The 25,972-nt window shown below is 37.3% G+C and overlaps 1 protein-coding gene across 7 annotated transcripts in view; it reads left to right on the top strand.

The window, feature by feature from the left end:
* ASB15 (ankyrin repeat and SOCS box containing 15) overlaps positions 1-24,707 on the top strand; it is a 77,439-nt gene extending 52,732 nt beyond the window's left edge. For 5 of the 7 annotated variants that reach the window (XM_017957135.3, XM_009203798.4, XM_009203799.4 and 2 more), the window contains exons 3-12: positions 64-172; positions 1,774-1,826; positions 1,917-2,048; positions 3,127-3,212; positions 6,552-6,636; positions 10,096-10,341; positions 12,651-12,822; positions 14,406-14,976; positions 15,511-15,664; positions 22,070-24,707. In XM_017957135.3, coding sequence (XP_017812624.1) covers positions 66-172; positions 1,774-1,826; positions 1,917-2,048; positions 3,127-3,212; positions 6,552-6,636; positions 10,096-10,341; positions 12,651-12,822; positions 14,406-14,976; positions 15,511-15,664; positions 22,070-22,242 — 1,779 coding nt within the window. In that variant the 5' untranslated portion in view covers positions 64-65 and the 3' untranslated portion in view covers positions 22,243-24,707. Of the gene's footprint in view, positions 1-63; positions 173-1,773; positions 1,827-1,916; positions 2,049-3,126; positions 3,286-6,551; positions 6,637-10,095; positions 10,342-12,650; positions 12,823-14,405; positions 14,977-15,510; positions 15,665-22,069 lie in introns of all 7 variants that reach the window. The other 2 variants (XM_003896526.5, XM_009203800.4) reach the window with 2 other exon arrangements.
* Positions 24,708-25,972: the final 1,265 nt, after the last annotated feature.

Genomic DNA, 25,972 nt, shown 5'->3' with positions numbered 1-25,972 from the left:
CTGTGTACTGTTTTGGGCTATTTGTTGATAATAAGAACTCGTCTCCTTCAAAATTACATGCAGGAATGGATACTAATGATGACCCTGATGAAGACCATCTTACAAGTTATGATATTCAGCTAAGTATTCAAGAATCCATTGAAGCCAGCAAGACTGCGCTTTATCCTGAAAGGTAGTATTCAAACCAACTATCCTCAGCACAATTTCTTTATGGCATTCATTTTGTTGTGAGATAAAATGAACACCATTTCCTAATTCCTCCTCTAGGAAAACTGACCTTTCCTTTCTGATAGGGAATCTAACAGCTTTCCAAGGGCCACTGTACATAAGTTTTAGCAATCTGATCTTCCACAAATCCTCACCTCATGTGGGAAACAGGAAAAACCCTATGTGGAAAATTCCTAGATGAATTTGGTTGTATAGAATTGCCTATTTTCTAAATTAATATAGATTCAAAAAGGGCAATGAGTAATTTGAACATATTTGCAAGTACAGTTTATACAACAAATATACAGACAGGTTGGTATACAGAGGTCTGTACACTCTAGAGCTCATTCTGCTACTGATTCAGCTAACCCTTTATAGGTGATATATTCCATTGTTGTATGTTTAAAATATGAAGAATAATGCTAAACCACGTAGCCCATTAGTTAATGAATGAGAGAAGAGTTGCAGGTTTTTATTTTATATGACAAAGTAATATACAAACTACCACCTATTTGATTATCTACTATCTAAATGACAAGAATTAATAAATTAAAATATACCTAAAAGTGATGTATTATGTAGGTAGGATTTATTGAGTCTAAAACTGCAAAAGTAAATTTCTTTCTTAAAAAAAGACATTATACATCTGACAGAATTAAACTAGTTTACCTTTACTTTTTGTTACAGTGTTTAAAATCTTGTATTCTGGAATTTAGTAGTACTTTTGAAGAGATCCAGTGTTTAAAAATGGTTGCTTTTGAGCTTTGAAAAAATAGACGTAGTACATTGAAATTCCTGGTCTGAAATATCTCCCTTATCTCCAACAAGCTTTAGAACTTTAGCGCTCCTTGGAAGGCATTCACAACCCTGGTATGCTAGCAGATGTTTCTGCTTAACAGAGTTAAGTAAATTTGTTATGGAATTCCTTCTTCCCACTTAACAAACACACACACCAGAAAACTTCCATGAGGATTTAAATCATGACCTGCTGGGCCAGTGATTGGGAGTTTGTTTAGTAAATGCCCTGCCTATTTTCACATGTGGAACAGTTGATTTAAAACTCACATATATAGTTTAGACCATAAGCTCCCAAGTAAGTACCTTATTAGCAATTATGAAGTTCAAAGCAATAAACATTTTTTGAGCATAGAATTTTAAAAATTAGAAAAAGCCCTAGAGATCTATTAATTCCATCATTTTTCAGATGAAGAACCCACATCCAAAAAGGCTAATTGGCCTCCCCAGAATCACAAAATCAGGCTAGGATCTGAACCTGACTCCAATTGTTTACTCCTTTTTTATTGCTTTGAGATCTCTCAGAGATAGCATTGTACTCTTCTATTTCACCATCTTCACTAATATTCTTAGATCAATGCATTGTAAATATACTCTGTGTCTGACTCCCGTACATTTACTTTTTTAAGGAGATAAAATCAGTTGTATGCGTCTCATTTGGATCTTGATTATTAAAATTAAGCTTAAAAATGCAATATAAATTAAAATCTTTGGTTCCTTGAAATATATCACTAGTATCTAGTATAAATATGGTTTTTCTTTATCTCATAGATTTGTACCCCTAAGTGGTCAAAACAGAAAACTTGTGGAGGCCATAAAACAAGGTAAATGAGTGTACCATCTACAGTGGGATGGACTGGAGATTCCACCTTGCAAAAACAGAGATTAGTCATCAGTTGATGTGTTTAATTTAGGTCACATTCTTGAGCTCCAGGAGTATGTAAAATATAAATATGCAATGGATGAAGCTGATGAAAAAGGATGGTTTCCATTACATGAAGCTGTTGTTCAACCCATTCAACAAATACTTGAGATTGTTCTGGATGGTAAGAGAACATAAAACACGTTTGACCAAACCAGGGCAAGAATATTGACATGCTGATGTTATAAGTGTTTTCAGTGAACATAACTAGCAGAAAGAAAAGGTGGATTAAAATATTATTTGGAATTTGAAAAAGGCAGCACCCGTGTTTTAAACTCAGAGTACAAAAATTAGGACATTTTTTGACATTCGGGGTTTACCTTTTGCATCCTTTTACCTATGAATGAGACACAGGTTGGTGGAAAGGTGTGGTTATCACATAATAGTGATAAAAGCTTCTGTATGTCATGAATTAATTGAGTTATATATAACACTCTTTTCTTTTGGAAGTCAATTTTAAATTTTTCATTTTGAACTATCTCTTGAGTTAACAGTTTCCAAAAGATTCTTATATAGTACAACAGGGAGTACTGAAAATATTTGTCTTTACATTACATTGATTTTTTTTCTTAATGTAAGCATTAAAAAATGTTGTGGCAAATCAAGCCGGTGTTAAATATTAACAATAACTTGTATGTTCTAACACAGTGTTTTCACATCTCAGCATCTTACAGAACACTTTTGAGAGGGCCCTATTGTTCAACTTTCACTGTTGCATGACAGCTATATGTTCTGGGAGATACACACTTGATTATTAGCCAGCCACCTAGAAAACCAGACAGCTAGACAGACAGATATAGATGATGTTAAGGATCATTTTGACACAATGATACCTACATTCAAGTACATTCTCTTTCCCACATTCACAGACTGCATTTCACAAACAAACAATTTCAGTTACAATATAAATTATAATACAAAGAATTGAAGCACTGTTTTGTAACGTATCAAGAAATGAGACCTAGCGCGCCATTTTCAAAAAAGCAGCTAGAAACAGATTTTGGTTTTCTAGCTGTCAATTTGATTAGCAACTCCATGTACATCTACTTTATCCTCACCGTCATTTGGTAAACTTTTGTCAGTCTTTTCATTTTCATCAATTGACTTTGTTCAATCTGATGTATATAATATTGGGTTGCTCTGATTTGTTTGACATCCTGTCAGTATTTTCAACTTTTCAACATAATGCTTTCATGTCACAGCATCCTATAAGACACTCTGGGAATTCAAGACCTGTGATGGAGAAACACCCTTGACTTTGGCAGTCAAAGCTGGTCTGGTGAAAAATGTAAGAACTTTGTTAGAAAAGGGAGTGTGGCCCAACACAAAAAATGATAAAGGAGAGACCCCCCTTCTGATTGGTAAATGACCTTTTTTTCTAGAACTTTTATCGTTTGAAACAAATAATAATTATTTATTGGAAATCACTGTATAATGGCTAAAATTGTGATCTCAGTTCCTTCCATTCCCTGAGCTACTTGCTTAAACCCCCTGTCTTCTGTCCTGTGATTTTGTTTTCCTATACTACAAGGATGTGAAATATGAAAGATGGCTATATCCTTCAGTATCCAGTTGTAGAGACTGCAACTGACCAGGAGGGATCTGAATTAGTTTTTTGAAGCCAGAGATAGCAATTTTAAAGGAATATTCTCTAGGTAGGATCCACTTGTAAAGAGGGTTGCATGTGCAATATGTAGCCAGAAGCAAGAGGTGGAAAGGGATTCCAAAGGGAGAGATCAAGTTCACATCAGACTGATCAGGCAAAGCTGGAAGGAAGGGGAGCCAGCAGATTCTGAGCACACAGACACAGAGCATGGCATCTATGAGGGGTACACTGTGACACAACAAGGGAAGAATGGGAAATGTGAAGGTGACATTTACCAGCTCTGTCTCGTATATCCTGCTATTTGTTGAACAATAAGAATTGGCAAGTCCGTTTGTGAAAGGAGAGAGTGATAAGATTAACTCCAAATGACCCAGAGATAACATTTCCTTTCTCTTAGGGACATAGGATGGTGGAGTAAGAATTTGGTGTTACCATGGAGATTACTGGGTTTAAATCTTAGCAGTCATAGGCCTCAGTTTTCTCAAGTATAAAATGGAAATACAACACCTACCATGCAGAATTGTGATTAAAAATTAGAGAAAAAATATATAAAAGCTTTCACATGTAATAGATGCTCAAGAGGGAAGAGCCATTATGAAGTTGTCTGTGTGGCAGGAGGAGGAGAGGGAAGAGGAGCAGGAGCAGGAGGAGAGGGAGGATAGGACATAAGATTATTTACCAGCAATCACAGAGGAAGACATTAAAGGTCATAGCTAGTTAAGAACCATCACAGCTCCTGCTCACAGAGGAATCACTTAAAAAAAATTAAGCAGCCTGAATATTAAGAAAATCTGAATATTGTTAAGCAAACTTGGATAAATCATGAACATTAGTAAAATATTTATATTTGATGGCATTGATTCAACAATATCAATGCAAAAAACATGTATTAAGAAGTCACCAGCTACTCGGGAGGCTGAGGCAGGAGAATGGCGTAAAAACCCGGGAGGCGGAGCTTGCAATGAGCTGAGATCCGGCCACTGCACTCCAGCCTGGGCGACACAGCGAGACTCCGTCTCAAAAAAAAAAAAAAAAGAAGTCACATTGGCCAGGCACGATTGCTCACGCCTGTAATCCCAGCACTTTGGGAGGCCGAGGCGGGCGAATCACGAGGTCAGGAGTTCGAGACCAGCCTGGCCAGCATGGTGAAACCCCATCTCTACTAAAAATACAAAAACAAAAATTAGCTGGGCTTAGTGGCAGCTGCCTGTAATCCCAGCTACTTGGGAGGCTGAGGCAGGAGAATTGCTTGAACCTGGGAGGTGGAGGTTGCAGTGAGCCGAGATTGCACCACTGCACTCCAGCCCGGGTGACAGAGAAAGATTCCGTCTCAAAAAAAAAAAAAAAGTCACATTAAGCTAGAGAGTGTCCTGGGCAGTGTGGATATAAACATGAATGGACGAATCTTCCTCCTCTCAGAGTCTAGGAGGAAAGTTAAATGTAATTTAAAGTGCTATAATAAAGTATATATTTAAATTACATTAGGAGAATAAAAGAGCAGTAAATCTGTGAAGGCTTCGAAGAGCCTTGCTCTTGGATTGTCTTGAGGGTTGTATAGGGGAACATCAGCAGACAGGAGTGGCAGACTCCGAGGCAGGTGTTCTGCCCCAGTATAGCTTGCTCAGTGAAGACGGTCTCCACAGCGTGGTGTCATTTTGGCCTGGTTCCTTCCTTCTTGCCTACTTTTTTTTGAGACAGAGTCTCACTCTGTCGCCCAGGCTGGAGTGCAGTGGTGCAATCTCGGCTCACTGCAAGCTCTGCCTCACGGGTTCACGCCATTCTCCTGCCTCAGCCTCCAGAGTAGCTGGGACTACAGGTGCCCGCCGCCACACCCGGCTTATGTTTTGTGTTTTTAGTAGAGACAGGGTTTCACTATGTTAGCCAGGATGGTCTTGATCTCCTGACCTCATGATCAGCCTGCCTCGGCCTCCCAAAGTGCTGGGATTACAGGCATGAGCCACCGTGCCTGGCCCCTTCTTGCCTACTCTTGCTCCATGTCAGAGCTTTCAGCCTTCACAAATTCAGATAAGATGGGAAAAACAATCTAATCCATATAGTTAGAATACAGACAAAGCTTCTGTAACAAAAACCAAAAACAGATCCACAAAGCAAACAAATAAACAAGAATGACTTAAAGAGAAAGAAGTCATTTCTCTCTCACACATTGCAGAATGGCCCAGGGTTGTGAGAGTGGCTGTATCAACATTACAGTGTGTTTCCAAGGTTGTTCCCAATGTCACCATTTTCCAGGCAGCAGGAAGGAGGAAAGAGGAAGCTCTAGGCAAGCATCTTCAATTTAAAAAGATGACCTGGACAGTGCACATGGCCTTTCCCCTCATGTCCCATTAGTTCAGATTTTGTCACAATGCCACTACACCTTGGGGCAAAGGAGGCCAGGACATTTAGTGTCTACCTGGATGGTCTGTGGCCAGCTAAATACTTGGGGCCTCTGTGGCTAAAAGGAAAAGGGGAAGCATAAATACTGAGAAACCAATGATAGTCTCTGCGTACATTTTAGCCTGCCTTTAAATCAGTCACGTGACGCTTTTCATAAATAAACCAGAACTCTTTTCCTGAGTAGGCTCGATAGACACTAAACAGAATATGTATCTGTGGGTGTTGATTCGCCACTAGTAATGCGGCCTGTTTTGTTTGTTTGTTTGTTTTGTGACTGAGTCTTGCTCTGTCGCCCAGGCTGGAGTGCAGTGGCGCGATCTCAAAGCTCTGCCTCCCAGGTTCACACCATTCTCCTGCCTCAGCCTCCCAAGTAGCTGGGAGCTGGGACTACAGGTGCCCGCCACCACACCCAGCTAATTTTTTGTATTTTTAGTAGAGATGGGGTTTCACCATGTTATCCAGGATGGTCTCAATCTCCTGACCTTGTGATCTGCCCTCCTCGGCCTCCCAAAGTGTTGGGATTACAGGCGTCAGCCACTGCATCCGGCCCACGACCTATATTATTTTTTAAAGCCCAGAATATGCCACAGAGTATTTGCAACAACATCTGTGTTGTTTCTATAGATCACCTTGAATTTCTGCACAAAAAGGATACACTTCCAGAATTGTATACTGCTTCACTTTGCAAATAGAGAATTATTCTCCACTTGTAAGTTTCAATCCACTTATTTCTTAAAGGACAACTAAGCCGTGATTATCACTCCTTGTTTTCTTTTGGCTTCATTTATATTTTTCTTTAATGCTTAAGGCCTACAACAGAGCAGTAAACATTTACATGCATTTCAAAGTTCCATGTTGGTTTCATTCTCTGTGCTAGCAATATCTAAAGTGTAGGAAAGGAACTCTATCACTGAATTATCAGAATTGAAATAGAATTAATTTTAGGAAACAATATATTTTAAAAACTGAGTGGTAAGGTCAAGAGAGGACTACAGTCTCCGTGAAGTTAATATTCTGGAGGTGCTCGTGTACGTCCTCATCAGCCACACATCTGGGGAAGAGGGACTTTTCCTGGGTTACCTTAATCAGCACCTTTGTTGTGGAAGCCATGCCAAGTCTTCTTAGGTTTTACAGGAAAATGGATTATTCATGGCACTTCCTCAGTTTGTTCTTGAATCTATGGTCTTCTTTGGGATTTGCTATTCAGAGTCCCTTAACTTGTAGAGGAGAGATAAGAGGGAAAAAAGTATTTATTCTTTTTGTCTATACAATGCCATGTTAGTTTTTCTTATCCTAATGCCATCATCCTTCTCTCTATTTATGAGATACCCTTAGAGGGCCAAGAAAAAAATCATTTTTGGTCCATCTAGGGCCCTTATTCCCTATCAGTTATCTGGCCCTTCCATATTTAAGGTAATTTGATGTACTACAGTCATGTTATACAGTTACTTGCTGAGTGGTAGATACCTGATTTGTGATGATCTGACACTTACTAAAGGTTTTTGCACTTGGACTCCTTCTCTGCCCACTCCCCTGGAGTTGGTGTCGCCTTTGCCTAGTTGGATAGGCACAAGCTGATCCTGGCCAGTGGAGCCCAGAGTAAGGAGGATGCTCAGGGATCATCTGGCATAACGCTTCAGTCCCACTGCCCTCCATTCCTGATGGCCTTACGCCATTCACAGATCGGTTCATTTTGCTTCAGACATTTTCTTTCTCACAAATCAATACACATCCTCTTCACTCCATTTCTGCTTTTAATCCACCAGTCCTTGTCAAGATAATCAAGATAACCCTTTCCTATCATCTATGCAAAATTCTTAATCTAATTCCCTAAACTCTTCAACTGAAAGTCAGTTTTAAGCATTACTATTGAAGCTATAAATTTAAAAACTTAATAAAGAATTTTAACATTTCTGAAAAAAATTCTAAAGAATTCTAAATTTTAGAATTTTAAGTTCTAGAGAAAAAAATTTATATATAATATGTAAACATATATATCCATATGTAAAACAAGACATTTTAAAATTATTTTACTTAATCAATTAAGTTACACCAGTACCGTGCTTTATGAGTTTTCATTATTTCAGTCATTTATTGCTTAAGAATGTCTTCGTGAGTTAGCTTGGAAGGGGTTTCCTACTATTTGCATTATTCTTTCTGTGGGAAATATATTCTTGATTTCATAAAACTAAATTGGAAGTGAAGTTATGATTTTTTAAAAACGATTTTAAGTTGAAGATGACACATTTATGCAGTTATTTTCCTGAAGAGAAACTATTTTAATCAATATGTTTTCTGAGTCAGACAAAGGGTTAAAAGATGATGGGCAAAGAGGCTCATTATTTTAATACATTTTTTTCTCTAATTATAAAAACTGCCATCAGAGCAAGAAGATCCATGAGGATCTCTTAGTTTGTTTAGTTTACATGATGTTTGCTCTGCAATAACACCAGCTAGCATGAGGTAATTCACTGTAATTAGAGCTGCCAGTGACAGTTGGGCAATTCAGAGAGAGGCATTTGTCAACAGGTTCTACTTTAGACAAGAAGAGGGAGAGAAACTGGAATCTCCTGCAGAGATAGCTTGCCTGCTCCCAAATGAAGTAGGCAAAGTTTGTCTTCACCCTCCCATTACCACACTGGGAGCTGCTTTCCTCGCCTTGGCTTTAGATCCTTTCTGCATTCTGCCTCCTGGTTACCCCGGAATGTTCCATGCGGCCTCACATCTTCTTCTACGTTTGCCAGTATAGGCCCAGACTTTGAGTCTCTCTTTAAATAGAAGGTAGCATAGGCTTCTTCTCTAGGCCGTAAACTCTACGAGTGAAATCCAAATCTGTCTATTCTTCCTGTTGTCCACAGAGCATAACACAGAGCCTTTAGCAGAACCAGCCGTGTTAACTGAATAGTAAATGAGCGAGTGAATGAATGAATGAGTGAATGTGACTGTGTATATCGTCATTTGTAGGGGGTAGCGCTCATCCTAATCTGTTTTTTAATAAGATTTTACTTACAAGGAAAAAAAAAAGTTACATTTTTAGAAGTGTATACATCTAAATGGGGACAATCTCTTAATAATCCAAAAGGGGAAAAACCTTATAACAGTATAATTTCAGCCATTAGAGACGAGCAGAGAAGGAGAGAGACAACTGATTTGGTGAACCTCCTTAAGTACTACATTAGCCCTCACTTCACTCACTGGGAGCAACTGGCCTATGTAGATTCTAAACGATCTTATTGATAATTACCCATTAAAAATACAAGAAAGAGGGCCAGGAGCCGTGGCTCACGCCTGTAATCCCAGCACTTTGGGAGGCCAAGGTGGGCAGATCACGAGGTCAGGAGTTTGAGACCAGCTGACCAACATGATGAAACCCTGTTTCTACTAAAAATATAAAAATTAGCCAGGCTTGGTGGCGTGCACCTGTAATTCCAGCTACTCAGGAGGCTGAGGCAGGAGAATTGCTTGAACCCAGGAGGTGGAGGTTGCAGTGAGCTGAGATTGTGCCATGGCACTCCAGCCTGAGCGACAGAGCGAGACTCTGTCTCAAAAAAAAAAAAAAAAAAAAGAAAGAAAAGAGAAAGAAAGAAAAAGGAAAGAAAGAAAGAAAATATATATGTAAGAAAGACAAGTTCATTCAATACTTACTGCTATCTTTTGTGGCGAGGGAAAAAACCCTGTTTCTATAGGGGAAACCTGATGAACATTATTTACATATGAGGTTCCCGGATCTTAAGAGCGATCGAATAATAATAATAGTCAGTTACTGAGCTCCTGTTATATACTAGGTACTACACTAAGAATTTTACATACATTATTTAATTTGTATAACCCAACAACAAATGTTATTTCCATTCTGTTGGTGAAGAAATTAAAGTTTAGAAAGAGGGCACAGAGCATCCTATCCTGGTGATATATGTTATTTTCTGTGAAACTCTTACCCCTCCTCCAGGTCTTAAAGGAAAGGTAGTATCATCTTGTAAACTTATATTTCACAAATATAAACTTGGGTATGAGAAATAGAAGGGATATGAGAAATACATTATTTTCCTTGTAGAAAAAAAATTATTAGCTAGTGTCTATTTCAATGTTAAATTCAGTAATTAGTTTAATACCCCCTAAAGTATTTGTGTTAATATACTTACTGTTGTTTTTAACAATCATTTTCAAGCCGTCAAAAAGGGCTCCTATGACATGGTATCAACTCTGATCAAACACAACACCAGTCTGGACCAGCCCTGTGTCAAGCGATGGTCAGCAATGCATGAAGCAGCCAAGCAAGGCCGAAAAGATATCGTATCTCTACTGCTAAAACACGGAGGCAATGTCCACCTGAGAGATGGATTTGGAGTCACACCATTAGGCGTTGCTGCCGAATATGGTCACTGTGATGTGTTAGAACATCTAATCCACAAAGGTATGTGAAAAGGAGTTACACTTTCCTGACTTTTGTCCTGCCTCTCGAACTCTCCTTTTCTCCTCACTCTTCCTCCCCTGAATGTAACTAGGGGAGCTCCTTTTCCTCTGCTAAACGGAACTTGACATCAGATTTTCTCACCTGGTCCCTCGATAGACCCTTATTCTACAACTCAGCTAAGCCCTATGCATTGTGACCTGCACATTTACCAGCCCAGTCCTGATTGCTCTCGAGAAAGACAGTTCAATCTGCACATAGATGGCTCATCAGGGCCTCATGTTCATCTTCTCCTAAACTGAATTCCTCCTGTTTTTCCACTTTTCTGATGTAATAATTGCTCTTGACAGGATCAAAAGGTTGGGTTTATCTCTAATTCCTCCATCACCTGCTTTCCTAAATCCAATCAGTTGCAAACTCTTGTAGCGTTTCTCTTGTCCTCTCATTGCAATCCATCTGCCATCCTGATCAGGTCCCTCAATCCTCCCTGGACCAGTGCAAATACTTTCTAACCATTTTCTGGGTTTCTAGTCTCCCATCAGAGAATCACAGTACATACTGCAACTTGTCTTCCCTCCCTAAAGGACAGCTACAATAGTGTCAACTATCCAAAAAATAATCCCTACTGCATCATCTCAAATTGTTTTACCACGTTTATCCCTCACTGCTCCCATCTTGTATCCTACACTCCAGTCAAAATACACTAGCAATATTCCCAAACATACCTTACATTCCTTCTCTCTGGGTTTGGGTCAGGTCCTTGCCTTCATCTCTTCAGCACAATTCAAAATCAATCTCTTGAGACACCTCCTCCCTAAATCCTTTCCTAATTCTTCCCACCAGATTGTGACATTGCCCTCCTTTAAACTCTCCAGGTGCTTTATACAGCTACAGAACCATAAGTTAAGGAGACCTAACTCCTAAACTGGTTGAGCCACTACTCACTGTGAGTCCCTAGCCTTGTTCCTTCAGTATCTGGTTCTCAGCGTCCTCATCCACAAACGAATGCTAGCACCACATGATCCCCAGTGATTCCCTATGGGAAAAAGACTAACATTTTTGAGGTCTCCCAATACAAGCACATTTAAGTATCAAATAAGCCCTGTGAAGTAAGCTGCATTAATCATTCACAGATGTGGAGATGGAGGTGCACGGAAGTAAACGGCTGGCCCCCAGCTCTCACCATAAGCAGCAGAGCCCCTGTCCCCTACATCATGTCTCCTTGTCTTAATGTCAGAGTCACTGGAATATCATACAGTTTGTGCTGTCTGATATTTTGTTTCATTTCCCCTTTAAGCTCCTTAGAGTAGTCACACTTATTCTTCTTGGGGTCACACACACTGATTGCACATAAGAGGGCAATAAAGTATTTGTTAACACTTTATTAACTGTAAGTATTTGTTAAGTTAAACTAGAGGGGGCCGGGCGCCATGGCTCATGCCTGTAATCCCAGCATTTTGGAAGTCCAAGGTGGGTAGATTACTTGTGGCCTAGAGTTGGAGACCAGCCTGACCAACATGGCAAAACCCTGTGATGGTACACGCCTGTAATCCCAGCTACTCAGGAGGCTGAGGCAGAAGAACTGCTTAAACCCAGGAGGTGGAGGCTGCAGTGAGCTGAGATGACACCACTGCACTCCAGCCTGGTCGACAGAGTGAGACTCCGTCTCAAAAAACAAAACAAAACAAAAAAACCAAAAAATTCTTGTCTTTAAATTAAAAAGTCTAATGAGCCTTTTTCGGAAGAATTTGCCTATCAAGAAAATTGACTTCATTTCTCCCATGATTTTTGGCCCACAGATTTTCTAATAAAACGAAGCGTGAGGCATTCATGACTGTTTTATTGAAAATAGAGAAAACATAGAGGCCCTTACTTCTGTACTTTTTAAGTCCTAACCAGAAATGAACACAACAGGCTTTGTGGGGGGTGTGTGTTTGTTTGTTTGTTTGTTTTTGAGATGGAGTCTCACTCTGTTGCCCAGTCTGGAGTGCAGCGGCGTGATCTCGGCTCATCACAACCTCCACCTCCTAGTTCAAGTGATTCTCCTGCTTCAGTCTCCTGGGTAGCTGGGACTACAGGCGTGTGCCACCATGCCCAGCTAATTTTTGTATTTTTAGTAGAGACAGAGTTTCACCATGTTGGCCAGGCTGACCTCGAACTCCTGACCTCATGATCCGCCCACCTCAGCTTCCCAAAGTGCTGGGATTACAGACGTGAGCCACTGCACCGAGTCCCACAACAGGTTGTTTTTAAGGGGATTGTTTAAACAATACCATCCAGTTATCATCATGCCACATGTTTTATACGGCCAGGTGGTGATGTGCTTGCTTTGGCGGATGATGGGGCGTCGGTGATGTTTGAGGCAGCAGGAGGTGGCAATCCCGACTGCATTTCCCTCCTGCTGGAATATGGAGGAAGCGGAAATGTACCTAATCGAGCAGGGCATCTTCCTATACACCGAGCTGCCTATGAGGGGCATTATCTGTGAGTGATAAATTATAGGATAATTACTTGAGTTAAAAATGCAAATTTGTATATACAGTATAATCACAAGTCTATATGTAATACCTTTCAAAATCTGAGGAGAAATAGGCATAATCTTCAGGTTTTGATGCTCCATATTTAGATATCTAGAGCTCATTTAATTTTCCTCCTTTTGATATTCTTGTACTTCCAAAAAATGAATTTATAGTACTTTTATAATGAAAAGAAATTTTCTTTTAGAAGGAGTTAAGCCATAAGTGAGAATTCTCCACAAGCCACTCAAGAGTGCCTTTTTGTTTACAAACGTATTTAACAAAAGGCTACAGGGTTTCTAAAAATTTTGCCCTTGACAAAGGATTAAAATTTGTAACGATACTATCAGTGTTATTCCAATTATTTCCTAACATATCCAAGATATTATAGTATAATGTCAAATATATTCTTGAACAGAAAAGTTTCGTTATAAGTTTAGAATTCTTCATTCCATACAAATGGTTGAATAGATTCTTAAATCACAAAATGTACAAAATTAACACATTGGTAGAAATCTAGATCACTATATTAAACTACCCACCATGAGAAGATGGTTTTAGGCATTAAATATATTTCATAAGATCAAAAACTTTGAAGTAATTGGGCTTTATAGTTTTCAGTGGGCCATTGGCTAAGTGGCCAGTGATGCATAATTGATGCTAAGTGACATGTTGTTAGAGTTTACTTGGATTTAATCCCAGTGTTCATAAATTCATAAAGTAGGCACAAGAGATCAGGTTATCCTTGCCATGTGGCTCTCATACATGTCTAGCTGGTTAGTCAAGTGTGAAACTCACAACTATATCACATGTACTTAGAAATATAAACTGTGGTTGGTTATCTCAATTGGACTGATGCAAGGTTGATGGAATACTAAAGACTCTTCTTTTGGCTAATAATTCAATTGCAAATTATATGGAAGCAGACAGAATGTACATGGTCAATATTTAAAAATAGATTGCGTAGGAATCAGTCAAAGAGAAATAATTCATAAGAATTCGAAAAGGCCCAAATTCTCGTCCTGCTCTACATCTAACTGTGTGACCTTGGATAATCATTTTGCCTCTTCAGATTTCAGATTGTTCTTCTGTTAAATGAAGCAGTTGGACTAAATGACATCCAGGGTCACTTCCTATGACCCCATGATCCTAATGGTCAAGAATACGAAACAGTCCTCTATGGCATTAGAAAGGCTTACTTTTCTCCTACATTTTTAAAAATAGTATTGGTTGTCTGTAAATATTATATTGTTCAGGGGAGAACTGGAAGATGGGGAGGGTTCCCGAGGAACCACAATTCTAGGAAAAAACGTATAAGATGCAGTTTCCTAGGAATATTGAGAACAGAAAGCTAAATCAAAACTGAGCTACAGTACACTAAACTAAATAGTTGTACCTCACAGACAAAGGTTAAATGTTTTACTACAAAGTTATCTAGAGAAAATAAGGGAAACTATACAATTTGCATTCACTTATCTAGTTAGAATGGTAGTTTATTTAATTTCTTGATTTTCTTTATGGCACGTAGATATTTGACTTTTTTTCTTTTAGTGCACTGAAATATCTTATCCCAGCAACATCTAAAAATGCAATTCGGAAAAGTGGGCTAACACCAATTCACTCAGCAGCAGATGGACAAAGTGCACAGTGTCTAGAGCTGCTCATTGAAAATGGTTTTGATGTCAACACTCTACTTGCTGACCACATTTCCCAGAGCTATGACGATGAGAGGAAGACTGCGCTGTATTTTGCCGTTTCTAATAATGATGTTCGTTGCACAGAAGTCCTTCTGGCTGCAGGTGCAGACCCAAACTTAGATCCCCTCAACTGTCTACTTGTGGCAGTGAGGGCCAATAATTATGAAATTGTCCGGCTGCTTCTCTCCCATGGCGCCAATGTCAATTGTTATTTTATGCATGTGAATGACACTCGTTTCCCCAGTGTCATTCAGTATGCCCTAAACGACGAGGTAATGCTGAGGCTATTGCTGAATAATGGCTATCAAGTGGAGATGTGCTTTGACTGCATGCATGGTGACATCTTTGGAAATTCATTTGTGTGGTCAGAGATAGAGGAAGAGGTGCTGCCAGGATGGACATCTTGTGTAATAAAAGATAACCCGGTGAGTTACGCCTTTTCTGCTTTATATTGGGTCATCATCCTAATTTAAGACCCATTCATTCAATTAGGGATGTTACAAGACAAGAAAAATAAACTCTAATTTTTCTATTTTAGTTTTTCTTCAACTTTTGTTTGCAATGATATGGGGATATAAGCATAAATCTAGCCCCCCGCCAAAAAAAAAAAAAGATGCTGTTTGTGTTTTCTTGACTTGAAAACTGAATGTAGAAGAATGTGAAAATGTAGGCAATTAGTCACTTCTGCCTGTTTGGTGGAATATTGGGGCCAGATGGAAAGAAGCGTGACTCCTCCATGCTTTGCTGACCACAGTCACATCAAAGCCAGGCGAGTCTTCAGGGCTGATGGTTTCACAGAGAGAAGCAAACAATTTATTTTTAATTTTTGTTCATTACAAGGAGGGATCTTTTATTTTCTGTAATAAGACAAAGAGTAATTTTTCCATTACACAATTGAGTGTTTATGTATATGGTATATTAAAAAATATTACTAAATTAAATTTTATCAATTCTCTCAGTTCTGTGAGTTTATTACAGTTCCTTGGATGAAGCACTTGGTAGGCAGAGTTACTCGCATACTAATAGATTACATGGATTATGTTCCTCTGTGTGCTAAACTGAAGTCTGCACTAGAAGTACAGAGAGAATGGCCAGAAATCCGCCAAATACTAGGTAAAAACCAAAAGTTTCACCTACAATTTTTAAATTAAGAACACATATGGGGGAAATTTCTTAATGTCTTCTTTGATACTTTTTCTGTGCTACTCTACTGTATTTCCAGAATTATCTGGGTTTTAAAATCATCCTTAACACCTCCCCTGTTGTAAGATACATATTTTCATTTTTCTTTTTATTTTCCGGCTTTGTAATTGTGTAATGAGTAATACTACAACTATATTAACGTACTGATTGCAATTTATTTTTAAAATTAACTTCTATAATATCATACAATATGTAGACTGCAAGCTCCACGTGGCTAGAGATCTACTTTATTTCTTGTTATATCCGCAAGACTTAGCATAGTGCCTAATAAGTAGTACATTTCAATAAATATGGTGTAAATGAATTAATGGAAGGGATTAGAATTATTCTTTTTGACATGCTTTCTCTGAGGTCTTTATTGACAAAGTCCTATCATCATAGGTTAGTATTTATAGACAGGCCATTTTGTCTTTTCTAGATGAAAGTTTATCATGAAAATGAATTATACAAGTTTCAGTGAAAGTACATTTTAAAATAATCCCAATACAAATAAAACCCAGAAAAATATCATAGATTTGAGATGCTTTCACTTTCAAAATATGAGTTTGGGAAAATAAACTTTCAAAAGCTAGTTGGACATCAATTTCATGAAGCCTAAAGAAGCATTATAGAATTTTATATGACATTTAAATAATTTGGCATCTTTAATATACCTGAATCAGCCTTCTCTTGGAATTAGTTCTATAATAGAAGAGATTTTGCGGCAACTAAAACAGGAAACTTGGAGAATCTGAAGAGTAATATAGTGTTGTTAGCCCAGAAATTGAGCTCTGGGGTCAGATAGACCTAGAATGAAATGGAATTCTGGCCTTGCCTCGGAGTAGGATTGCTAGATTATAAAATGCATATGTAATTCAGGACTGATGTTTTCATGAAAAAAAGCAACAATTTATTGTTACCATTTTTGCTTCTCTAAGTGGAAGAAGATTTTTTATTTCCTATAAAAAGACCAAGATAGACATTCTAGTTGTGTGACTGAGCAAGTTACTTATTCTTATGCCTAGGTTTTCCCATTGCAAAGTAGATGTAGGATAGTATTAACCTCATAGGTGGTTGTGGGAATCTAAAGAAATAATGCATATAAGGTGCTTAGTGTCTAGAATATTTAAATTACTTAATAAATTTAGTTCGTTTTAAAACTAAAGTAGCATTTTTATGTTTTTATTACATGGTAAGTTCATGTGAGGTATCTGAAATGTATATGTACAGTGTGCTATGAAATATTGTAGAGTTAAGTATTATCATACTTATTTTTTACAAATAAAAAGCTAAGGCTAAGGGAAATTACAAAATAGTCTAGACTCTATGCATTCTTGAAAACCACTTCTCTAAGTTCCCTTCCTGGACTTAGGTCTCATTGAGAGTAAAATCAAAAATCAAGCAGGACAGAAACAAGAAAGGACCCACAAAAAAGTGGGGGTGGCAGACAGAGCCAGGAAACCGCAGAGATCTAACCACCATATTTTGGGTCATTGCAAGAAAATAATAGAGTAAGAAGCTCTGTAAAGTTAGAAGAGCTATCTGCTACCAAGCATCCTTCTAAAAATTCAAGAAAACTAAATGCAAATAAAAATGAACAACAGAAAATATCACAATCAAATCCCATAATAGTAAGAAAAAATAGAAAGAACAGAATGATATCCCCACGGGCAATGAATACGTAACTAAAAAAACACACTCTCCGAACAATCAAAATTCAAACCTGCTATTTCAAAATGAGCTAAAAAGCATGAGGAAAATAATATCAGATATGAATGAACAACATGAGTCAAAATTTGAAAAATTCAGAAATCAGGTAACAACTGAGGAAAGAATGAGGAATAAAAATTAGAAAAAATTAATTTCAAATGTGAAGACTGAACTAGAATGAAAACAAGAACTAGCAACACAGTCGACAATACATTGAGAGTTATAAGAGGATATGAAAGAAAAAGTTTAAATCAAATATAAATGAAGAAATAGATAAAAGGATTTTAATATATATATATATATATATATATATATTTGTCTATTTCAATAGGTTTTGGGGAAACAGGTGGTGTTTGGTTATATGGATAAGTTGTTTAGCGGTGGTTTCTGAGATTTTGGTGCACCTAATCACCTAAGCAGTGTACGCTGTACCCAATGTATACTCTTTTATCCCTGGCCCAACCTTCCCCCTGAGTCCTCAAAATCCACTGTATCATTCTTATGCTTTTGCATCCTTGTAGCTTAGATAAAATGATTTGAAAGACAGTTAAAAACATTGACGACAAAGAATAGTCAATACATGGATAAGATTCCTTGAAAAGGAAAACCAAATCAAGAGAACATAACAAATGCAAAAAACTAAGTTTCAAGAAAAACTTGTAATAAAAAAGAAAGATTTGAAACTATAATATACAAAATACTATATCCTTTGGGCACATAGGCAAAAAGAACAAGTGACTTATAAGGGAAAATATAGATTATTATTAAACTTTTCATCAACAATACTTTATGCCAAAAGAAAATGGAGTCACATATTTAAGACTCTTCATGGAAGGAAAATGTGAGCCAAGGACGCTTACGCAGCAAAATTGACTTCCAATGATCAATGTAGGCAAACTGTTGTCAGTATGCAAGAACTCAGGAAATATTGTTCCTCTTACTGATGTCTGAATGATCCACTAAGAAATGGCCTTTAGACAACCCAAAATGATTAGTGAGATATCAGCATGAGAACTAGTATTAAACAGGACTAACACTAAACAGAATGCCAAGACTAAGTGAGAGTTAAAAGGGAGAAGATGCAACACGTAATGGTTATATGCGCTGATAAGACAGATACAGCACAATTATTCATTTTTGAATATTAGTAAGTAGATTAAATAATATTTAATAATTAAAATACATATTTTTAAATATCTTAAAATATTGATGGTGATATAATATTAATATTGTTATGCTGAGGATGAGAGATATATTCAGCAAATGAGTAATTAAGGAACATTCCAATTCCATTCTTTGTATCCTTGAAACCAAAGATTGTCAGTGTGTCAGAAAGAAAATACAGATGTAATAGAGAAGTGATTAAAGAAAAATCCTGTAGTCCTGAATTTGAATTAGAAGTAACAATATAAACTCATAAGCTATTGTATCTTGAAAGCATCTGTGTGCATGAGGACTATGCTGTGGGGGGTGGGGGTGTGTATGTCAGGGGTGTGTGTGTGTGTGTGTGTGTGCATCTGTCTGTTTACAGATAAGTCTTAGAAATAATGATAAACCCAGTAGCAATGAGCATTCCTACGACACAGATTTTGGCCTGGAAATGCCATTTCCTACGAAAAGAAACCAGGGTTTTTGCTGGAGGTTGTTTTGTTTTTGAGAAATGGATGATTGCATCTGGGGAAGGAAATGATTAAGATGAACCTGGAACATCTGGTCATACCAGAAAGCAAAGAAAGCAAAGACTACACGATTCATGACAAAAGAATTCAGGGGCTAACTTGAAGAGGCTCCAACTGGCCAAAGATGGGACAATTTAAGTTTCAAAAAGGGTAATGATTTCAATGAATTAAAACCAATCTATTTAAATATATGATTTGTGGGTTTCTTTTCTTTTTTTTCCTTCAACTTGTATTTTAAGTTTTAAGGGTACATGTGCAGAATGTGCAGGTTTGTTACACAGGTAAACATGTACCATGGTGGTTTGCTGCACAGATCATTCCATTACCTAGATATTAAGTCCAGCATCCATTAGCTATTCTTCCTGATGCCGAAACTCCCCCAGCCACCCTCCGACTGGCCCCAGTATGTGTTGTTCCCCTCCACGTGTCTGTGTGTTCTCATCATTCAGCTCCCACTTATAAGTGAGACCATGCAGTGTTTGGTTTTCTGTTCCTGCATTAGTTTGCTGAGGATAATGGTTTCCAGCTCCATCCATGTCCCTGCAAAGGACATGATCTCATTCCTCTTTATAGCTGCATAGTATTCTATGGTATATATGTACCAAATTTTCTTGATGGGCATTTAGGTTGATTCCATGTCTTTGTTATTGCAAATAGTGCTGCAATGAATATACGTGTGCTTGTATCTTTACAATAGAATGATTTATTAAATATACATTTATTTAAAAAACTGGTCAGCTCCAGAAGATGATAGAAAATCAACTCATTATCTTAAAAACTTGTAAAAAGAAAGACTTAAGCATTTATTCTGCTTTACATATATATACACACACACATATATATATAAACTGTGCCATTAGTAACTAAAGAGTAGATGAGCAAAAACCTTCCTTTATAAAAGTATTCTAAATAATTTTAAAAGATATAATTAGATACCACCATTATATAGCCCCCAATAAATTAATGGATGTAGTCAATGAGAATCAACATAGCCCCCAAAGAATGAACACAGAACTAGCTATAGTTTTGCCAAAGAGATCAAACCCAAGCCTGATTAAGTATCTGGAGCCAGTTACCAATTAGCAAGAAATAGAGGAGACAGTGGGACATGGAACTGCACCACGAAAATGCAATCAGCAAAGTTCAGGCTGTGGGAAACTACAGAGCATTTGGGTTCTTCAAAGATTAGTTGAAAGGACAAGAAGGGGATGGAGAGCATAACCTGCAGATTAGAAAAGACTTAAAGGACATAGCAAAAATTTTAAAAATATATTGTCAATACTATAGTGCAGGCATAGTGCACTTAGATGATGAAATTCTAAAGAAAGTGATTACAAGTCAGAAGAGTAGTTATTTATGGCAGGGGAAAGGAATAAGGAAGGATGGATTGTAGAAGAATTTCTTTGGTCTCTGGCAAAGTCCTATTTCCTATAGACCTAGGCGGTGATTATAGCTGTTCAATCAATAATTACTTATGTAACTTACGAAACTATACATGTGTACTTTATTTTATTTTGCAATAAAAAACTTAAAACCTTCTTTTTTTAGCTTGGAGATTGCAAAGCGGAGAAAAATGCTGAGGCTTAGATAAATTAATTTCTCAAAGTAATAGACATAGAAAATAACAAAGTGAAGATTTGAACTCTTGTTTGTCTTACTTGAAAACACAGACTCTACGATACCATTATACTTCCTGTCATAGAAAGAACAGATTTTGCTTCTAAATGGAAATTGATTGCTCCCTTTTTTTTTTTTTTTTTTTGCAAAATACTTACCAATTCTGATGACTTTGGAAAGACAATCCAAGTAAGAATAAGGGCAGAAAGTTTTTTTATTGTTTCCATCATATATTATTGTGACTAGAGTCGAAGCCAGTTGATTGCTATGAGTGTGATTAACCACTGGATGTCAGGAGTCCTCCAGCTATCTGTAAGGCAGCGTATTTGTTAGGAAAAAAAAATCGTACTTTTTTTTTAGATTTTTTTTTCTGCTTATTTTGGTAATGTTGCATCAATAACTTTTGAGAACATTGTTTTTAACTTTAAAAGATAAATTGTTTATATCATCGAACGTAATTGAGATGTGATCATGTTTATTATTGCATTGAATGACAGTTAATATTTATCGAATGGTTACAATGTACTGAGCACTTTTATAATACTTTACATGACTTGTTTAATCTTCAAACAACCCTATGAGATAAGTACTGTTGTTATCCTTATTTCACAGATGGGAATACCAAACTCACAGACATCAAGTGATTTGCCCAAGGTCACACAAATATTAGGGGGCAGAGCTAGGAGTTTAATCCAAGCTGACCAGGTCCAGAGCGCACATCTAAGCCTGAATGCTATGCTGCTCCTTCATTCATTCATATTGCTGCTATAAAATATCAATCTTGCAATTATAATATAGATAAAGTAAGAATTGAAAATATCAGATATTTAAATAATGTTAGTATATTTTTTGAGAATATACAAGGTTTAAGTATCAGACACTGGAAACAAAACTCAGATTGGATTATTCATGATATGTGGAATCATCTGCATCTATGTTTCATGGATAATTGTTTATCAGACAGATTGGTAGGCGAAAGAAAGTAAAGAAATCTATCTCTATAATACTTAGCTCTAAAAAATAAAGAAGAGATGTGAGCATTTGCTTTCTTAAGTCCATTTATTAATTCCACAAATTCTAGTTGAACACCTACCATGAGCCAGACTCTCTTCCTGGCACGGAGACAGACTAAATATCTGCCCTCGTGGAACTTATATTCTAGAGGAGTAGACTAGAATGTTCAATTACAATTTGAATTTCACTTAAAATCACGTTGCTAAAGTGTGCATACATGTTTTTCAGAATACACTACTCATGTTATTCTGAAATAGTTATATCTTAGGGGTCAAGCCACTATTAAAAAATTTTTTTTTGCTTATTTTCCTTTTAGAGAATCCTTGTTCATTGAAGCATTTGTGTCGGTTAAAAATTCGAAGACTTATGGGTCTCCAGAAACTCTGCCAGCCAGCCTCAATGGAGAAGCTTCCTCTACCACCAGCTATTCAAAGATACATATTATTTAAAGAGTATGATCTCTATGGACAAGAGCTAAAATTGCCATAACTTAGTATTTTAAAATGTGATTTTAAAAAATATTTTGAAATGTGATTCCCTCAGATAATTTCTTGTAACTATTTTACATCCTTAATCCTTAATTGTAAAGTGTATCTAAATGCATTGACAGTTTTATAGTTGTATCATGTGTTCTTACGGGAACACCATGATTTATGTCTTTAAAGACATTAGCATTTTTTAAAGATAGTATTTTGAACTTAGATTTGTATCTTTGTTTGCTACAAGTCATCAAACTCTCTCTATCAAGTGGCTCCTACAATATCCACATCAAGTCTCTATGTTTAAAAAACAGATAACCACTTTCTCAAACCCACATCTGCCAGTTGCTGGTCGGATTCTCCTGTCTCTCAAGGTCTTGCTGTGTAAAAGAGCTCCTCCTGCCTGTAAGTTCACAGACTGTGATCTGGCATCTACCCCTCCACTGCTTTTCTCAAGGTCCCTGACAATCTCTTTGTTGCTAAATTCAGTGAACATTCTTCAGTTCCTCTTCCAATTGATTCCTACAGCATTCAACATTGTTGCCTGTTCCTTGCTTGAAATGATACCTCTTTCCTTGTTTCTTGCAAAACCTGTTCTCTTGGGTGTCCTCCCACCTCCCTGGACACTCTGTCTCTGGCTTCTTTCTGCCTAGCTCATCTCTAGCCAATCTTATAGTTGTATATCTTAAGCCCTCTTCTCTTTGTTCTTTAAGTTATATATCCTAAGCCCTCTTTGCTTTGTTCTCTGGGAAATTTTATTCACATCCATGGTCTTAATCATTTTGCTAGAGACTACAAAATTTCTATCCGAAGCTCAACTCTTTCTCTCATGTTCTCCCGACCTATGTAGACAATTGACCTAGTGAACATTTGAACACAGAGACACCTCAAATTCAACATGTCCCCAGATGAACTCAAAAAAAAAAAAAAAAAAAAAAAAAAGCTCTTTCTTGAGCTCAATAGTTAGCACAATGCTCAATTCAGTTTCCAAAGAAAAAAGCCTGGACGTTAGGCTTGACAATCCCATTTTCCTCACCCAATAAGACAAATCACCAAATCCTATTAAGTTTGTCTCCTGAAGTCATCTTCCACTCACCACCCCTCAACCCCACCCCCATTTGGCCCTAAGTCTATTATCTTCTTTTTCCCTGGAAAATACAGTGCTGCTTATCTGGCTCCCCTGCCTCTGTCTTGCCCTGTCCCAGACACTTTCTACACACAGCATCTCAGAATAGCCTTTTACAAATATAATAGACTTTCTCTTCTCTGCTTAAGATCATTCCCATTGCTCTTCAATTCCAACGTTCTCACTTGAACTTTCATGATCTAACTCCTGCCTTCTTCTCTAGCCTCATCTCTAGATGTCTCCCTTTCCTCCCTTCCCTTGAACCTTCTAGAATTTTATTTTTTAAACAGTGATCCCCAGACTTTAAGGTGTCATACACCAACAGGTTTTGTTGTGTTGATTTTTCAAAAAGAGTCATTAAGAAATACCATCTACTATCACCATCATTTCATAAAAGAAGGGTCATTTTAATGCCAGAAAATAAGATGGTTGTAAACTCAGTCATTCAAGTTGAATGACTTTTACTTTGAAAAGACCTCACACTGCTCTCATTTCTCCACTGATGAGTGAGAATTTCACTGTGGGCCATCAAATATCTGAGGACCTTTGTATGGGCAACCACTGCTGTAGAATAGACCATGCTCTATTTTAACCTCAGGGTCTTTGCATTTCCTTCTCTCATCTGGAACTCTCTTTCCACTTTTTCTGCACCCTTTCACCTGATCAAATCCCTCTTACCCTATAGGTCTCAGCTGAGATGTTGCTTCCTCTAGGATGGGAAGCCTAAGCACAGAACTTGTCATGCTATATTACAGCTGCCTGTGTTCCCTGCTGTCTTCCCACTAGACTATGAGCTCTATGAGTGCAGGTTCTATCTTTGTTTTGTTTTCTAGTGCTTTCTCAGGGCCAAACACATTCCCTAGAGCATGGAGTTCAATAATTATTTGTTGAAATACATTGAATAAGTGACAAAAATAATCAGTGACATCATGGTGAAATAATAGTTTTAAATTTCTGAGTGAGTTATGTAATCTTATAATGTAATTATTTAATGTTATTTTTCTTAGATTTTAATAGTGTATTTTTCTTATATTTATTTTTACCTTGTTACTATATTCTTTCAACAGTAATATCTCACTGGTCTGTAAAGTTTTCAAGTTGTATGTAGCTTTAGTTACCTTTGAAAGATAAATAAGTATGAAAAAATTGTACAATTAGGGCTATAATTTTAACTTCTTGTATTCCCTAGAGGACATTTTTATATGTAAATTAAACTGTAATGTATTTATCTTTAATTGTAACATCTTGTATACAAGATTTTATTATTCTTGTGTTGTACTCTTAGATGTGGTTAAATGTATTGTTACCTAAAAATATTACTCTAATAAAAAATCATATTGAGGTTATAAGTCCGTTTTATGATACTTCATATATTAAACTTTTGCTCACTAAAGCTTTGACATTTTATTTGATATATATTTGTATAGATAATATTCAAAAAATACTTGGATATAAAGATATGAATTAACTGCACATGCTATGGGTTTTAAAAGTGGGTTTTTTGGCATTTATGAAGCAAGAGAAAAATGCGTCTTATGAAAAAGAAGCAATTGCTGTATCTAAATCAGATTTGATCTTTTGCTCACCATATTTTGGGTTTTTCTAGCAGTGTATTTGTTTTTGAGATGGCTGGATGGAAAAAGGAATTAATTTCCATCTCATTAGGACTCTGTTTCTTCTAGAGTATGTCACTTTATCCGGGAAAGGGTAACAGCTGCTCCTACCCAGTCAGCATTAGAAGAAGCCAAACATTCTACAGTGGAGCCTGTCTAACCACTGTGGAATCAACATGGCAGAGTTTGGATGCCATCTTCCCCCATGTTGCCAAGATGTCTGTGACTGTTTTAGTCCCTGTGGATTTTGTTTTGTATCACACAGAGAGTCCGGGTGGAAAAAAGCCGATCTGAACTCTCATTAAACATGTTTTATCTTTCCATAGGCCATCATTAAATAGGATCTCCATTTCTGGCTAAAGATAATTTTAAGAAGGACATTGAAACCAAGTGCCTCCTGAAAAATATGATTTAATCACGTTAATTAGCCACAGAACATGCTTCCCCGTAATAGGGTGTCAGTGCAGAAGATGTGAAAACGATTGTATCAATGTGCAGCAAATATTCATAGGTAACGCCGCCTTTAATGTAGGCTTTTGAACAACCAGAAACTTTGGGACAGACGGCACGGAAACTCTAACAAGATGGAGTATCTTATGACACAGAGAACATACGTATGTAAGCCTTTCTCTTGTCACTGACCTTTTACCAGAAATTCCTATGCAAATTTTGGTTTCAAGTTTCATACTCTTATGTATATAGTCACCTTCCAATCAGAAATTACTTAGGAATATAAAAATTATAAGCTGCTTCAGCAACATGAATGCAGCTGGAGGAGGTCATAATCCTACAAAAATTAATGCAGGAACAGAAACCAAGTACCACATGTTCTCACCTATAAGCGGAAGCTAAACATTGAGTACACATGGACATAAAGATGGGAACAATAGATACTGTGGACTACTACATAGAGCAAGGTGGGGAGGAAGAGAGAGGAGGGAGGGGGAAAGGGAGAGGGAGGAGGAGAGGGAGGGAGAGGGAGGGAGAGGGAGGGTGAGGAA

This window comes from Papio anubis, chromosome 4, assembly GCF_008728515.1.
Source record: "Papio anubis isolate 15944 chromosome 4, Panubis1.0, whole genome shotgun sequence".
Classification (NCBI taxonomy): Eukaryota; Metazoa; Chordata; class Mammalia; order Primates; family Cercopithecidae; genus Papio; species Papio anubis.
This window is presented reverse-complemented; position numbering and strand designations above follow the sequence as displayed.